Source organism: Narcine bancroftii, chromosome 7, assembly GCF_036971445.1.
Source record: "Narcine bancroftii isolate sNarBan1 chromosome 7, sNarBan1.hap1, whole genome shotgun sequence".
NCBI lineage: Eukaryota > Metazoa > Chordata > Chondrichthyes > Torpediniformes > Narcinidae > Narcine > Narcine bancroftii.
In genome coordinates this window covers 15,552,968-15,568,398 of record NC_091475.1, presented here as the reverse complement: position 1 = coordinate 15,568,398, position 15,431 = coordinate 15,552,968, and the positions used below count along the sequence as shown (strand labels likewise).

Below are 15,431 nucleotides of genomic sequence, written 5' to 3'. Positions count from 1 at the left end.
TTCCACTCGATCATATCAAAAAAAATTCTGTTCATCTGGTGCACCCAGGACTTTAGTACCAGGCGAGCAGATTTTCTGGACTTATTGGATGTTATTAATAACAATAAAATTTCAGTGAGCTCACTAAGTGTAAAGAGAGTGAGGTAATTTTCAAGGGAATGTGGGTACTGGATCTCCGTGAGTCGATGGGGAGTGTCAATTATCCAGTCCAACTCCAGACCAAGATAATTGCCCCCAAGTCCATTCGCTGTTATCTTGTACATTAACCTTCTATTTGGCATCAAATCCAGGTACCCTACATCGACTGGTTCCCTCTATTCACCCTCAAATTATAGCACCACATTGACTCCGCTTGTCCTTCTATGGCTATCTTTATAGCTGGCCATCACCCCGCTTAACAATGGATTCTAACATTGCCCAATTACAGGCTAACTGACCTGTTGTTTTCTGCTTTCTGTCCCCCTTCTGAAATAGTGGTGTTCTACCTTATAGTTTTCCAATCCTCTGAGACCTCTCCAGAAACCAGAGTTGAATTTTTAAAAAATGTAATAGCAAAGGCTATTCTGCCCTTTTTCCTTCAAACTTGTAGTTCTGGAAATTCCTATCCAGACGTGTCTATGCAGCAGGTCAAGCTGGCATTGGGTGAGGGCAGCCATTGCAGAACTGTCAGGCACTGCTGTGGGGCTCTGTGTGAAGTCCATTTTGTCGAGCAAAGGAGTGTCCCTGCCGCAATCTGCTGGAGGCCTGGAACTCATACGAGGAGCTGAATTCCAAGACTTCCCTTCAGACCCACTGACTGCAGCCAGCTTGACTGGGGCCAACAGGTTTGCAAGGAATTTGTACCTTCTCCCTGTTACCTGTGAGGGTTTCTTGCAGGTGCTCCCATTTCCTCGCATGTTCTAGTTAGTAGGTGTAGTTAGTCATGTGAGTGGTGCGAGCCAAAATTGTAACTGATCTGTAGAGGGCTGATGATCTGTGTCTCCCACAGATTATAATCAGTATTTAGCTCAAGAACTGTGTGGATTCTCCGACTTTGTCCATTTTTAAAACTCTGACTTAAAATAAGCTAAAGTTATTTCTCGCATCTTGAAGTAACACCCATATCACCAAGTATGATTATTGCTCAGGTCCCAATTATTCTGACCTCTATTCTCTTGAATGTATGAGCTTTGCTTGAAGTGAAGAATATTCGAACAAGAAATCTTAATATATCACGTCTTTTTGGATTGGCGCATAATTTGTAAATTCCGCAAATGTGCACATATCAGAATTGCTTATTGTTGAAGAATTAACTTTGACAAATAAATTCATGGATGGCAGTAATGTGTCATGTCTCTTGATGTCATTTTTAGGTACAGGTCTTCATCCAATTGGAAGAGGATTTACTTGACATTGTTTCAAAGTAAGTTTTCCTATTTACCTTCTGGAAATAGGTTTTTGAGGCCTGAGAGGAGATTGCAAACTTTGTGCCAGCTTTGGGATAGTTGATGCCCAAATTAAACTTAAAATCTGCAGCTTGTACATGAAGACATCTCTGCATATCCATGTGTCTAAATTTTATTCACCAGCCCACCTCTTTCAGCCTGACCTCGGGGGTGGTGGAGCCGCTGATCCATCCTTGGGTGGTTGTAAGGTTGCGTGAGTCACCCATCCCACCCTCGGTGTGTGGGGGGAGTCTCCCAGTCTGCCTTCATGGGGTGGGCGAGCTCTCTGGCCAGCTGTCAGGGGTGAGGGGGTAGATTCACCCCTCCCCCCCAAGCCCGCCCTCAATGGGTGGGAGCCCCTAGCGCGGCCTCGGTCCTCCTGGCCCACTCTCTGTGCTGCTCCTCACCCTCTGCTGCTCCTCACTTGCTGTTTGCGCTGACCAAATTAGGTTTAGATCAGTGGTGCTCAACCTTTTTCTTTCCACTCACACCCCACTTTAAGTAATCCCTATGCCATTGGTGCTCTGTGATTGGTAAGGGATTGCTTAAGGTGGGATGTGAGTGGGAAGAGAAGGTTGAAAATTACTACACTAGACCCAATTGCTACTAAAATATTTTGCTTGAGAAAAAATGTCATTGGCTTATTTCCTTTGGAGTTATGAAACTGCACATAACGAGTCAATTAGGTACAATTAAAACAGTGGTTTTCAAACTTTTTCTTTCCACCCACATCCCCCTTAAACAATCCCTTTCTAATCACAGAACACTGAGGGCATAGGGAATACTTAAAGTGGGATGTGGGTGGAAAGAAAAAGGTTGAGAACCACTGTAGTATAGAAGAAAGCCCAGATTTGTTAATGAGGGGACAGGATATGGGTTAAGTTTTCTTTATTGGTGACCTCAATTGAAAAAAGGGTTTGAAAAAATAGAATTTAGAAGGAGAATTTGGCAATCATTGGATATCAAGTAGGTGAGGGTTTTTTGGTGCAAAAGAGATTTAATGTTATGCTTGCCTCGTTGAATTATCGCCACAGCCTCATTTTAAGAGTGAGTCCCTGATTGCATTTATTGTTGAGGAGTCTCAGCTGTTCCTGAATTCAGTGGCGCAAGTCTCATGGCACCTAATCCTCTTTCCTGATTGTTCTTGAAAGCAAAGACTCTGCATTCGTGGCAGGCATTTCAGAGTTGTGGCTGAAATTTACCATGAAACTCTCCAACAATAGTAATGTCATCAAACATTTGCTTGGTTTTGAGGAATGAGTGAGGTCAGAATTAAGGTAAAGTTCTTTGATGAGGTTCTCCATGGGCAGCAATGTCACCTTGGGAATGACTTAAAATGGCAGTGAGTAAATGCAGCCACTCGCTGCAAGGAAATCCCTTTGTGTTTACATTGAACTGTGACTGTATACTGCATTTGATAATAACAGATAAACTTTCCTTTTGCAGTAAAGTAGGTCCAAAGTCTTCGGCTAATCATGGAAATGGACCACATTTGCTAGATCTGGAGCAGAAGGAACTTGACATGTATTTATCTGCTTGTAAATTTTTGGATACAGCCCTCTGCTTCCCTCAAGAAGCAATGCCTTTATTCCAAATGTAAGTTTAAGCATAGGTGAGATATCTCTTTTTGTTTGCTCTACTTTATCACTGCTTTATTAAGATCAGTATTCCAGCAACATCTTATCAACTTGGACTTAAACTCTCATTTATTTATTCCTTAATAGATCTGCAACATGTCCACCATTTCCATCAATCTATCCATTAATCCTTCCATCCCTTCCTTGTATCTAACTATCTAACGGTTCACTGGGCCATCAAAAGGTTGTACATTCAACTGGAATAGCAGAAACAACTGGCATTCCCTTGACTGTAATTATTGTTTTTTTGGGTCACTGCCATACTCACGTGCCTGTCCATGGCCTCATGTACTATCCCACCAAGACCACCCGTAAATTGGAGGTACAACACCTGATTTTATGATCTCCAACCAGATGCTGTTAACATTGACTTCTCCAAATTCTGCTACCTACTCTCCATTTTCCCTCCTTTCCATTTTCTCTGTCAGCTTTCCCTCAGCTCTGCACCCCCTTCCCTCTCATTTCACCTAGCCATCACTCTCTTCTCCCCCTATTACCTCCTGCCTTTGGGACCATGCTCCTCCCCCCACACCCATACTGTTTTGTTCGGACGCCTGCTGACATTTTTCCATGCTTTGATGAAGGGCTTGAGCCCAAAATGTCGGTTATGTATCTTTACCTTTGCTACATAAAGTACACTTTGTGAGCTGCTGAGTTTCTCCAGTTTTGTGTTTACTTCTGTGAGTCATCCTTATTGCTGAGGTCTTGGCTCTGACTGCACTCTTCAGTGAAAACCATGGGTAGTAAGAGCTGGTTTGAGAACAAGATGACTTAGGAAATCCCCCAAATGATTTGCCAACTCTCTGTTTGCCACTCACTGTCCCCCCCTCGAATCACACTATTTTTTGAATATTTTTCATTTTTTAAATAAATATACATAGTATAATCTTCAGTATCACAATATATTAAACTTTTTTATACAAAAAAAAGAAAAAACCCTCCCCTACAAACTATAAAACCACACCGTCAGAGTCACACTTAATACCATCCATAAGAAGTCTATAAAAAATCTATGTGGGGAAGTCACATCTGTTTATATTGTAACAACATCTGTTATTATCATTATTATAATTGGGCCTTTATAATGGTCCATATATTGCTGCGATATCTTGACAAATAGATCATGCTTATTTTTTTAGATTGTATGTAATTTTCTCCATAGGTATACAACTATTCATCTCTGCAGTCCATCGGCTCTGAGAAAGGGAGAGTCGGACTTCCAAGTAGTTGCAATACATTTCTTAGCCACTGCTAAAGCTACTTTGACAAAAGAAAATTGGAATTCAGTCAATTTATTATTTACTTAAATAATATTACCCAAATGATAAAGCTCCTGGTCATCTGTGAAGGGCGTGCCTGTTATCCTCGTTAATGTTTCAGCAATATCCTGCCAAAAAGGCCTCACTACACACGACCATGTAGGTGAAACGTTCTTGCTTCAATCGCACATCTGAAGCACATCTCTGACATTTCAGATTTTGACCTATATAATTGATGTAGGAAGTTATTCTGGACCAATCCATAGCTTGCATTTATAATTGATGTCATACTATCCAAAGACCAATCAGACTAACATTGTTCTGATATTACAACACCTAATTCTGACTCCTATCTCTCTCTCGACCTCTGTAAACCTAGTTTTGCACTTTCACTCTGGAGACCATAGCACATTTTTGTTATGAATTTGGGTGTATTCCCCAGCCAGATCGCTTCGTTCCATTTCGCTCATATCAAGTGGGACCAACGTTGCTTCCTATCTTTCCCTCAAAAATGATTTCAGCTGGGGAAAACAGAAGAAAGTCCCATTAGCTACAACTTATTTCTGTTTTAGTTGATCAAAAGATATAAGAATCCCCTCTGCATAGCAGTCTTGAAATCTTATTCCTTTGTCATACCAGGAGTTTAATATTCTGTTACCTATATTCATAGGCAACAACACATTCTTATATAATGGTGCTCTTAATGGTATTCCTGCTTTTTTCCCAATACACTCATTGATTTCTTCCCATACTGTAATCATATGTATTAATATAGGACTATCCACCTTTTTGTTATTGATTTAACACTCCACATAATTTTCTGCCCCTCTTTCATTGAATATAATCCCATTTGAATCCAAGGGAAGGGGGGAGGGGGCTGCCTTCCTCAAAGAAAGATGAAAGAAACCTGGCTTGTGCTAACAAATAATACTTTCTAAAGCCCAGTAGTCTAAATGTCCTTTGCTTATTAATTTTTCCAGCAAAATTTATTGTTCCATGCGAATTGCCTCATACAATTATTTAATAATTTAAAGAAAATTTTCTGCAAAGAAATAGACAGTGATTGTAAAAGATATTGTAATTTTGGCATCACGTTCATTTTGACACAGTTAACCCTTCCCATCAAACTAATCGGGAAGTTTTTCCATTTTTGTTTCCATATCAGGGGTGTATAATTTAATGTATGCAAATTCTTCAGGCTATTGTCAGTCATTATTCTTAAGTATTTAATTCCATCTACTTTCCATTTAAATCGACTTCGTTTTTGATATCTTTTATAATCAAAGTTCGTCAATGGCATTATCTCACTTTTATCCATATTAAGTTTATAACATCAAACTCTTCCATGTTTTTCTAGTGTTGTTTGTAATTTCTCCAGAGAATCAGCAAATAGGCCGATTTTATGTTATTCTTGTCCAACTTTGAAGCTTTTAATATCCATATCTCTCCTGAAGTTCAAAAAACTTGTGCAATATAAATAAAGAACTTGAACTTATAATCTCTGCCAGTGGTTCAGTCACAAGGATAAAAAGCGGTAGGGACAGAGGCTACCCCTGTCTACTCAAGCTACTCAAAGAGAAAAGAGCTGACATTTGACAATTAGTTATAATTTTGGCCTGTGGTTTATGATAGAGTTTTTATCCAAGTTATGAATGTTCTACCTATTCCCAATTTCCTAAAAAAAGGCCATTCCAAGTGGTCGAATGCCTTTTTTGTGCTGAGGGAGACTGTTATACTGGAATTCAATTTTGATTTAGCCATATGTTTAATATTAAATTGCACACCCAGACTATTTGAAGAGTGTTTTCCTTTAACAAATCCCACCTGATCTGTATGTATCAATTTCAGTAAATATTGTCCCAGTCTATTTGCTAAAGCCTTTGGCAATATCTTATAATCAGCATTCAAAAGCGAGATAGGTCTATATGATGGGGTTTTTAACGGGTCCTTTTGTTTTGGGCAACACTGTAATAGTTATTGAAAAAGAGTGCGGGAGAGTCTGAGTCTCCACTGCCCGGTCTAGCACATCCATTATAAGAGGCATCAACAGATCATTAAATTGTCAATAGAACTCGGATGGGAACCCATCCTCCCCTGGAGACTTATTGGCCTGCAGAATGTTTAGAGACTTCTCAATTTCTTCTCTTGTGAAAGGGACATCTAACTCTGTCTGTTCGAATCACCCTCTTGAGCTGTGCATGCCCTGAAACACGTTATCCACAAACCTCTCATCCTTGCAGATGGAGTTAATTGTTTTTCAAGCTTCAAAGCCCAGAATTCTTCCAGCTCTTGATGCTGTCCCCTGAGTAGCCTAGGACACAGGAGGGATACTGGAATTTCCTTACAGTACAGGATGTGTATTCTGTACATGTTTGAAGTTCTGCTGTGCCTTTATTTATTAGATTGAGTTGATGAGCTAAGAAAATAGTTCAAATTCTATCACAATTAAATTATTCTGTTTCACTTGTCCGGAGAGACAGTAGCAAATACCAGAGGACATCTGATTAAGATGAGTGGAGGAAAGTTAAGGGGAGATGTCAGAGAGTGGTATGTGCCTGGACTGCATTGCCAGGGTGGTAGAGGCTGGTACAAGAGGGACATTTGAAAGATTCTTGGATCAGCACTTGGATGTAAGAAAAATAGAAGACTACTAGTGTAAGGTTGGGAGGGTCAGATTGATGCAGAGTAGGTTAGTGTTGATTGGCAAAACATTGTGGGTTTAAGGGCCTGTATGCTGTAAAATTCTATAGTAGGCTGAGCGGGATGATTCTATACCAGGTGAGACCTCTGCACGATCTCCTTCCATAGAGGCCAAAGGCCAAACTGTAACCTGGTCAAAACAGAAACTATTTGCACATTTATTGATGCAATGTTCACTGGACTTGTTCGATTGAGAGAACTGAATGTGGCCAGTGGGGAAGCGTTTAATGCAAGTTACAGCAACTTCACAATTACATCCTGAAAATATTTTGTTGTGATCTTCTTAGGTACAGATGGGCTTTTGTTCCTGAGGTGGATATTGAAGATTATAGTCCACACATGAACATTGTGGAATCATTCCAGGCATATAAACCTTATGCTGTGCGGATCCTGGATACTCTGAATCAAAACTTTGGGGTAATAAGATTCTCAATGAATATTGTAATAATGGAAACTATCTGAATAATGAATTTCTTGACTTGGTTCTGTTCCAATAAGTAAAATCTTTTCATTCTTTTTTTAATTACTTGGTTCTTTTAATTACTTTGTCCTTTCTTCTGTCCAGAATCATAGATTCTAATCGACTTGGTTCCACTTAAATATAAATTTTAAATAAAGTAAGATTATTAGACATTAGAAAAAATTAGAGGCTGGTCTTCTCAAATTCTTCTTTAGAATTTTGGGAAAGTATTTCAGAATTTTATTGGCAAGTCTAACTATTTCTATCCAAACTACACTTTAAAAAAAAAATCCTTGCACACTTTCAACAGCATGCATATAATATGTACTGATGTTCAATCTAGCTTAATTTCTTCTGGTTTTTCTTTGGTTCATTGTTAGTTCCACAACTGACTTTCTTTTGTTGTTGGTGTATGTTCAGTAGTAAATTCCTGGGGTTATTAATGCCTTTTGTAGGTACTAATAATGAAGGGTCATGATTCTTGGTTCAAATGGAGTGAGAAACTATTCTCCACTGATGCTGCATTAAAAGCAAAAATTATTCTTGATCCAAGATTTTGGTCTAGTCATAGTGTACCACTTAGAACCATTAAAACCATAGGCACAAGCTACAGCACAAAAAACAAGCCATTTGGTCCTTCTAGTCTGTGCCGACCATAATTCCACTAGCCCCATTGACCTGCTCCCATGCCATAACCCTCCAGACCATTTCCATCCACGTAACTATCCAATTTATTCTTAAAACTTAAGATCGAGCCCACATTCACCACATCAGATGGCAACTCATTCCACACTCTGAGTGAAGAACTTTCCCCTAATGTTCCCCTTAGATCGTTAAAACTATAACCTCTCATATTTATCTCCCCCAATCTAAGTGGAAAAAGCCTACTCACATCCACTCTGTCGCTACCTCTCATAATCTTATAAACCTCTATCAAATCTCCCCTCATTCTTCCGCCTAAGTTTCCCCAAACTGTATGTTTTATACAGGAGTTGTTGAAATAGAACATACTGTATTAGCTGGGATGTTTTCATGGAATGGAGAAGAAATCTGATGAGGGTACACAGAATTATGAGAGAACTAGATAGCGTAACAGTGAGAACCCTTTCCAATAGCAGAGATGTCTAAACCTAATGAGCAACAGTGTTTGGTCAATAGTTTAGAGGAGATGAGAAGAGGATTTTTGTTCATCCAGAGAGAGATTTCAAATTGGAATTCATTGCCTGCACAAGTGGTTGAGCCAGGCAAGCTCCTAACATTTAAAGTGTTATCTGGATGAGAATGTGAACTGCCATGGCCAAGAACGATGTGTAACAAATGCTGGAAAATGGTCAGTATTGATTGTGGGCTGAAGGGCCTGTTTCTGTGAGGTTTGACTGCTTGGAATCAATGTAATGCTGATGCAAAGACACTTAGCACCTTATCTTTGGGATAAATTGTGTTAAAATGGTCTTGTTCATGGATGGCTTTGTGTAATGATTGAATGAAAACATATTTTTTTCTCTGATTTAACCCAGGAAATGAATTGTGAAGAAGACATTACATCCAGCAATGTCTATGAATTTCCCCTCTTGACCCAAAGGTCTGTTTCGAGCATTCGGATGCTAGCTCACTTTTTCAAAGTCCTGTGCAGGGTGTTTAAAACCCAGGCAAAGGGAACATTTGGAGGACCTAATGCACACAGTCTCCAAGACCTGACATCTCCCACAGAACCCACCACTGAATCTGATGCTGTTTTACGAAGGATAGAGGAAAATATAGCATTTGACTTTTTGGAAATGACGATGGAACATTGAATTGAATGCATCTTAACAATGTCAGTAAAATCAAACTTGCTGGAAGAATTTGTTTATTGAAATCACATGCCAAAAAAAAAAAAATGCTCTTCTCATGCCATTCAGACTTGTTAATGCAGAGTGCCCCAAGAATAGGATATGTGAAAGTGAGGAACTCTGGCTTTTCTTTGCTTTGTAAATTTCCAGTGATTTGATTGTGGTACAGGACAGAAATGAATACCATTTTCTGGGGAATAAATCACTGGGACCAACCAAGAGGTGTTTAATTTTTCCTGCAGTTAAAAGCTAAATTGGACAAGCTTAAAAGCTACACAGAAGAAGAGTTTGGGTGAAACTCTGGCGCAGAGCGATTTTTCTCCTGTCCAGAGAAGCAGCAGCCTTGCAATAAACTTCGTCACAGTGATCTCCTCTACAAAAATGTCTCTCATGGAAGTATGAATATAGAACAATTACAGCCCACCTCCACCCCTCTAGTCTGTGAAGAACCATATCTAATAATACCCACTAACGTAAATATTTAAGATAATGACCTCCGTGAATATGTGTTAATATAAACCATTCCACATATACATCAGTTTTTAGATGATATATTCTCTTGGTGTACATTTAAAACTATGCAGATTTTGTGCCCTCCACTTCCCACACAACCCTAGTACCTGGGCTCACCTGATAAATAACGCTTGAGAATGGAGGCTCAGGCTTTGAAGAAAGGAAAGCTGGATTGATTTTTGTTTACATTTATTTTCACTTTGTTGCATATTTCATGCTCCGAATATGTGCGCCAAGAATAAATGCCGGTCCAATGATAGCCCCATTGCAATTTTTAAAAATATTTTAACCCAAAAAGACACTGCACACAGATGGGTACATCTGCTCATGGTGGATGGGAACCGGAGCAGGCTGTTGACCTGGAAAGGTTGAAGATGTTACACCCAACATTGTATAACTCACCGTCAGTTGTTTGTTGGCCTTATCAACATGCCAGCTGAGTCATCGGATAATTAGTTGGCAAAACAAAAATGGTTGGTTATTCTTAGGATGCAGTATTCTGCAGGAGAGAAATGTTTGGGGTACATCAAAGTCCTGCCCATTTTAAATCTCTGGTGATGCTGCCTGACCTGTCTTGGTAGTTTTGATGCTTCCAATATTTGTTTTGCCTCCTGGGTCTATTTTGGAGTTCTGCAGGCTGATCTACTCTATGGTTTCAATGCCTTTTAACTGAAAATTGATTTATAGCTGGATAAAAGGAAAATACAAATGAAGGGGGATGGTTAAGTTATCGAATCAGCATCCAATGGCTTGAATTTGAATTCTCTGGCACCTCAGGAACTCAACTTCAAATGCCAAATGATCTGGAAACTCGATCATCTCTTTCAGGGTGGGAAATCTGCCAAAATGGCTCCCAATGTCATTGGGAAAATTAGAGATGCCTAATAAAATGCTCTTGATGCAAAATCCCCAAGCTATATCATTTGAAATAAAAGATGGATTTGAACACTTGTGCAGTGCAGAATTTCTGGAGGCCTTGAATGAACCTTGGTCCTGTCAATTATTTGAACAACAGTTGATCCTGCCAAGGATACTGTAAACCAGACATTCTCAACTTTTGTTCTCGGCTATGGCTCCCAGAGCTCTGCTCGATGTTTGTGGTCCCCTTCCCTGTGAAGCAGTCAAGTTTCTTTCCTGCCAACTACATAAAAATATAAGCAATATTTCTGTTACACAAGGTGAAAAGAAAATGAGGCTTTTACTTAAATGTGTTGGTTTCCTCCTCCCCGCCCCCACCACTGGGGGAGGGCACTATTGTAAATTATATATACTGAACTGGTATATCCAAAATGAAAGCCTATTGGAGTGACAATTTGTGCAAGGGCGTTGTCCAGCTCAGTCGAGAAGCAACCTGTGAGGAAGTGGTCATTGAGCTCAGGTCAACCGGCAACTCAGCAATTTCCTATAGGTGGGACTTTACAAAGTTCAAACAGCTTCTTCACAGAAAATAGGTTAGAACCACCTGGTCAATTGGGGAACTTGGCCAGATTCAAGGTTACCCTTTTTAATGATTCTCAAGCCATGTGTTTATATGTCATACAATCTTGTATAAAAGGCAAAATCCCATGATTTGAATTGGACTTCACTAAGAAAATAATTCAGTTGGGATGGATACATTGGGAGATGATGATCCAGTGCTACACACTCAACAATCCTGCACGGGCACAATAACAATGTTCAAAAGATATTTGGACAGATATATGACTAGGAGGGATTTAGAGGATATGGAGCAAATGGGACCCTCCTGAAATGCCAACATTGGCATGGATGACTTGGACAAAAAGGCTTCTGTGTTCAATGACCCTGATGGAAAAAGTGAATATGAGGCTAGGTTGTGTTGATGTGTTCAAGTGGAGCATTGTGTGTCCTAAGGACTACTTGGGGGCTCAACGTATTTGTAGCGACAGACTGTGGTTCTGCGCTGTTAAAATTTAGAAATGAGACTAGAGGAGCCAGAATGGTGACAAGAAAAGGGGAACCATAGGGTTTGTTGAGAGGCTTGCTGGGCACTGTGTTTGGCCCTATATTGGGAATTGAATGGATTTGGCAGTGATGTGAGGTTCAGAACAGATGTCCAATGAGGATGTGAACAATGAGCTGAAAAGGGAAGTAAAATAAAGTTTAAAATAGCAGAAAGCGATGTTGTGAGAGAAACAAAGGAGAAAAGAAATGTATAAATAATGTTGTTCAGTGCAGTGGAAGAGCTGCCGGATTCTGATGGAATCTTGTCAATCTTGCCCAGATTATTGACACAGTAGACTTGTTATAGAAGGTCTGTGGTTCAGAGTTGGAGCTTCAGAAATGGTCATTTGAATTTGAGGTGGTCTATTTCTGACCAGCTCCAGCCTATAGTTTTATCCTGCTTCACTCTGTAGCTGAATTCTGGACTTCTTAACAGAAAGACTCTATCTGGTAGCACAACATGGAGCGCCATCATTCTCAGCACTGCCACATCACAGGCCTGTGTACTCAGCCCGCTCTTGTTCATGCAACTGATCCGCAAATGCATCGACAGATGCCGTTCCAACTGTGTCATCCTGTTTGATGACACCGCAGTAGTTGGCCTCATCAGCGACAGTAATGGGCTGTGAGGTAGAAAATCTTGTGATGTGGTGCGAGAGTAATATCCTGAATCTCAATGTGGACAAGACGAAGGAGATGATTGTGGACTTCAGGAGGACCAAGAATGACCACCCTCCACTACACATCAATAACACTGGAGAGAGGAGAGAGCAGCAATTTCCTTCGAGTTTATTTAATGGTTGTGGTATGATTGCTGTAGAGAATTGAATCAGAGATCAATCCACAGGACATAAATGGTAGAGAGGATCATTGAGGTCTCCCCACCCCCTTCTATGTGATCGACTAGGATTGTTATCTGAAGAGGAGGTGCAAAATCGTGAAGACCCTTACCATCCTGCACTACTACTATCGGGAAAGAGTTATAGGAGTGGGTGTAATTGGATGGGACGGGCTTGTGGGCCAAAATAGCCTGTAACCAAGCTGTATGTCTAAATTTAAATTTTATTTACATTAAAAATGTATCAGAGCCTGTGCCACCAGGGTGAGAAATAGCTTCTACCCAGGGACATTGCAAATGCTGGAGCTGCTCACACTAACCATCTGAGACTCTAATATTTACTGGAGGGTCTTGCCAGGTCAGGCAGCATCCACAGCAGTAAATGGTTTCTACCCATGGATGCCACCTGACCCCCTGAGTACCTCGGCTTTTTGTTGTCTACTGAAGATTCAGCATCTGTATGTTCTGTGTTTCCATAGCCAGTTTTTTGGTTACTTTTCTATGAAGGCTGTGGGTTCAGTGTTAGAGATGAAATCAGAAGTATTTCAAAGGTTTGTAAAGAGTCACTACACACGTCATGTGCTGTGTACTGATCATTTCCATTGGTTTTTGTTGGTTGACATATACCAAACCAAATGACTGCCTATTACTTTCTTTTCGCTGAATGTTGCCCTATGTTTCGTGTACCAGAACTCAAAAGAAGGAACAGTTTTTATTTTTCATGCAAAGGTTAGGAGCAAATATGTAAGGGTATTCTCTGCAGTGAACACTTGCTAGCGATCTGAACCTCAAATGTGCACAAGATATTAGATTGACAAGCATGGACTTCGAAAGGATCTCTTGACTCTGACTGTACAGGTTAGTATCAGTGCTGAATTTGGAGTCTGGAGCAAAAGAGGAACAGCTAATAAAAATGGAATATCAGAAATATTAATAGATGGAGTGGGAAATAGAACTAATGTTTCAGACGGATGACATTCTATCAGAATTTTCTTTGAAAATTAAAGATGAAACACTTAAATTTATTTTTTCATGTGCACCAAGATATAGTGAAAAACCTTTGCAAGTTGTTAAGGCAAGTCAGCCTATACAGGTATATATCGCAGGTCATGTGAGAATATAAAAAGTGTTGCAAATAAAAGTTCAGGGTATCATGTTAAAGAGAAGGGTGCATTTAAATAGTGCAAGGCATTGTAATTTCTAATTCAGGAGTCTCATAATAGCAGGAGAGAAACTACCTTGAAAATTATGGTATTTGAAGATTTCAGTTTCATTTACTCTTTCATGCTCACTGATTCCTGGATTTTACAGGTATGCCTTATGCTTGTCTCTATTTGGATATCAAAGTGAAAAAAGAATTAATTTGGTGAAGAGTTACAGGCTTCAACTCTTTCCACTAAAATTACCCTTAATTTATTAAATTTGATTTACCACTGAGTTGAGATTTTAGCATATTGTGGTGTTTGTTTCCTCCATTGTATATAGTTATTGTTGACTTCTGTATATTTGGAGCTGGCCCGCCCACTGATGACTCATACCCTATGACTCCTCCCCCGTGGTCCTGGGCCATAAAGGTTGAGCCACCTCTCCCTTCCCTCCATTCCTATACCTGGATCCTGGCCAGCAAAGTTCTTCTGTGTATTAAAGCCTATTGTTCCCTCAGCCTAGTCTTGGTGGTTACTGATAGGGCACTACACATATTTATGATAATACCTATATTACTTTTATTTTGTAGTTCCCTGTTTTAATTTGCTTGATGTTATGTGATAGAGTATATAGATATGTTTTTGGGAGATAAATTGGGAAAGATTTGTTAGAGTAGGTCACATACAGGGGGGCGTGGCAAGATGGCGTAGGGTGAAGACGTAGGAGCTCATCTCTCCTCAGCTGGAAAGTTTAAAGCCCATATTTAATATCTTAATATATGTCTGAAAACTTTATGAGAATTCTGCTTTTGATATAAGAGGAAAACTGGTTAAAAGAGGTAAAGTTCAAAAATTTTTTTAAAAAACTGCATTTTAGAGAGTTGGAAGATTCTGTAAAACTTGGCCTTTCCGAAAATTTGGAGCCTCGACATCAATTGCAGATGGAGCCGAAGACTCAACGATCCTTATGAGCGAGACTGACTGTAGCAGCGGCGTCCTCTGTGCGCAGATCGACGCAAGATGGCGCCACTGCTGTGTCCTTGACATCGCTTCGCAAGGTGTGCGACGTGCGCGAATCTGCTGCGCTAAGCACATCAGGTAGTGTGGTCGATTGCGGGGCGGTCGGAGGGCGCGATGCGTCGCCTGCGGCAGCGCCTTTAGGACGGAATCCAGGGAACGTGGCGGAGCGACCTACCAACGCTATATAGTCACTGCTGGGACTCAAGCAGCGAAACCCTGGAACGAGTGAGGGCTGCAGGGGCTGCTGCTCAATGTCGGGCTGAGGAATTCAACTCGTCATTGAGCGTGAAGGAGACCTACAGCCAGCTTAAGGAAGTTAAAGAAGTTAATTTAATACAGGAAGAAATGGAAGAGGAGCTGGAACATTATTTGGAGGAGGAAGACACTTTTATTAGCTGCAGCCAAAGTAGAAGGCACCCCTACAACTTTAAAATTACCTTCACCCTATAAATCCCAGTACAATAAGCCCTTCGCCTGCTTCTGGTGTGATGGTAATGTTAGAAACAATAACTAAGCAGAATGAGAGTTTGATGCATTATGTGTCCACCAGTTTTCAAAATGTTGATCTTGCTGATATGAGACTTAAAATTACTGATATGTCTGTTGAGATTGCTTCTTTGAAGGTGGATGTTAACAAGTGT

At 40.2% G+C, this 15,431-nt stretch overlaps 1 protein-coding gene across 2 annotated transcripts in view; it reads left to right on the top strand.

The window, feature by feature from the left end:
• The window catches only part of dop1b (DOP1 leucine zipper like protein B), a 99,498-nt gene extending 89,967 nt beyond the window's left edge, over positions 1-9,531 (top strand). For both annotated transcript variants that reach the window (XM_069888967.1, XM_069888966.1), the window contains exons 34-37: positions 1,353-1,402; positions 2,871-3,020; positions 7,308-7,437; positions 8,998-9,531. In XM_069888967.1, the coding sequence (XP_069745068.1) occupies positions 1,353-1,402; positions 2,871-3,020; positions 7,308-7,437; positions 8,998-9,276 (609 nt within the window). In that variant the 3' untranslated portion in view covers positions 9,277-9,531. The remainder of the gene's footprint in view (positions 1-1,352; positions 1,403-2,870; positions 3,021-7,307; positions 7,438-8,997) is intronic.
• Positions 9,532-15,431: the final 5,900 nt, after the last annotated feature.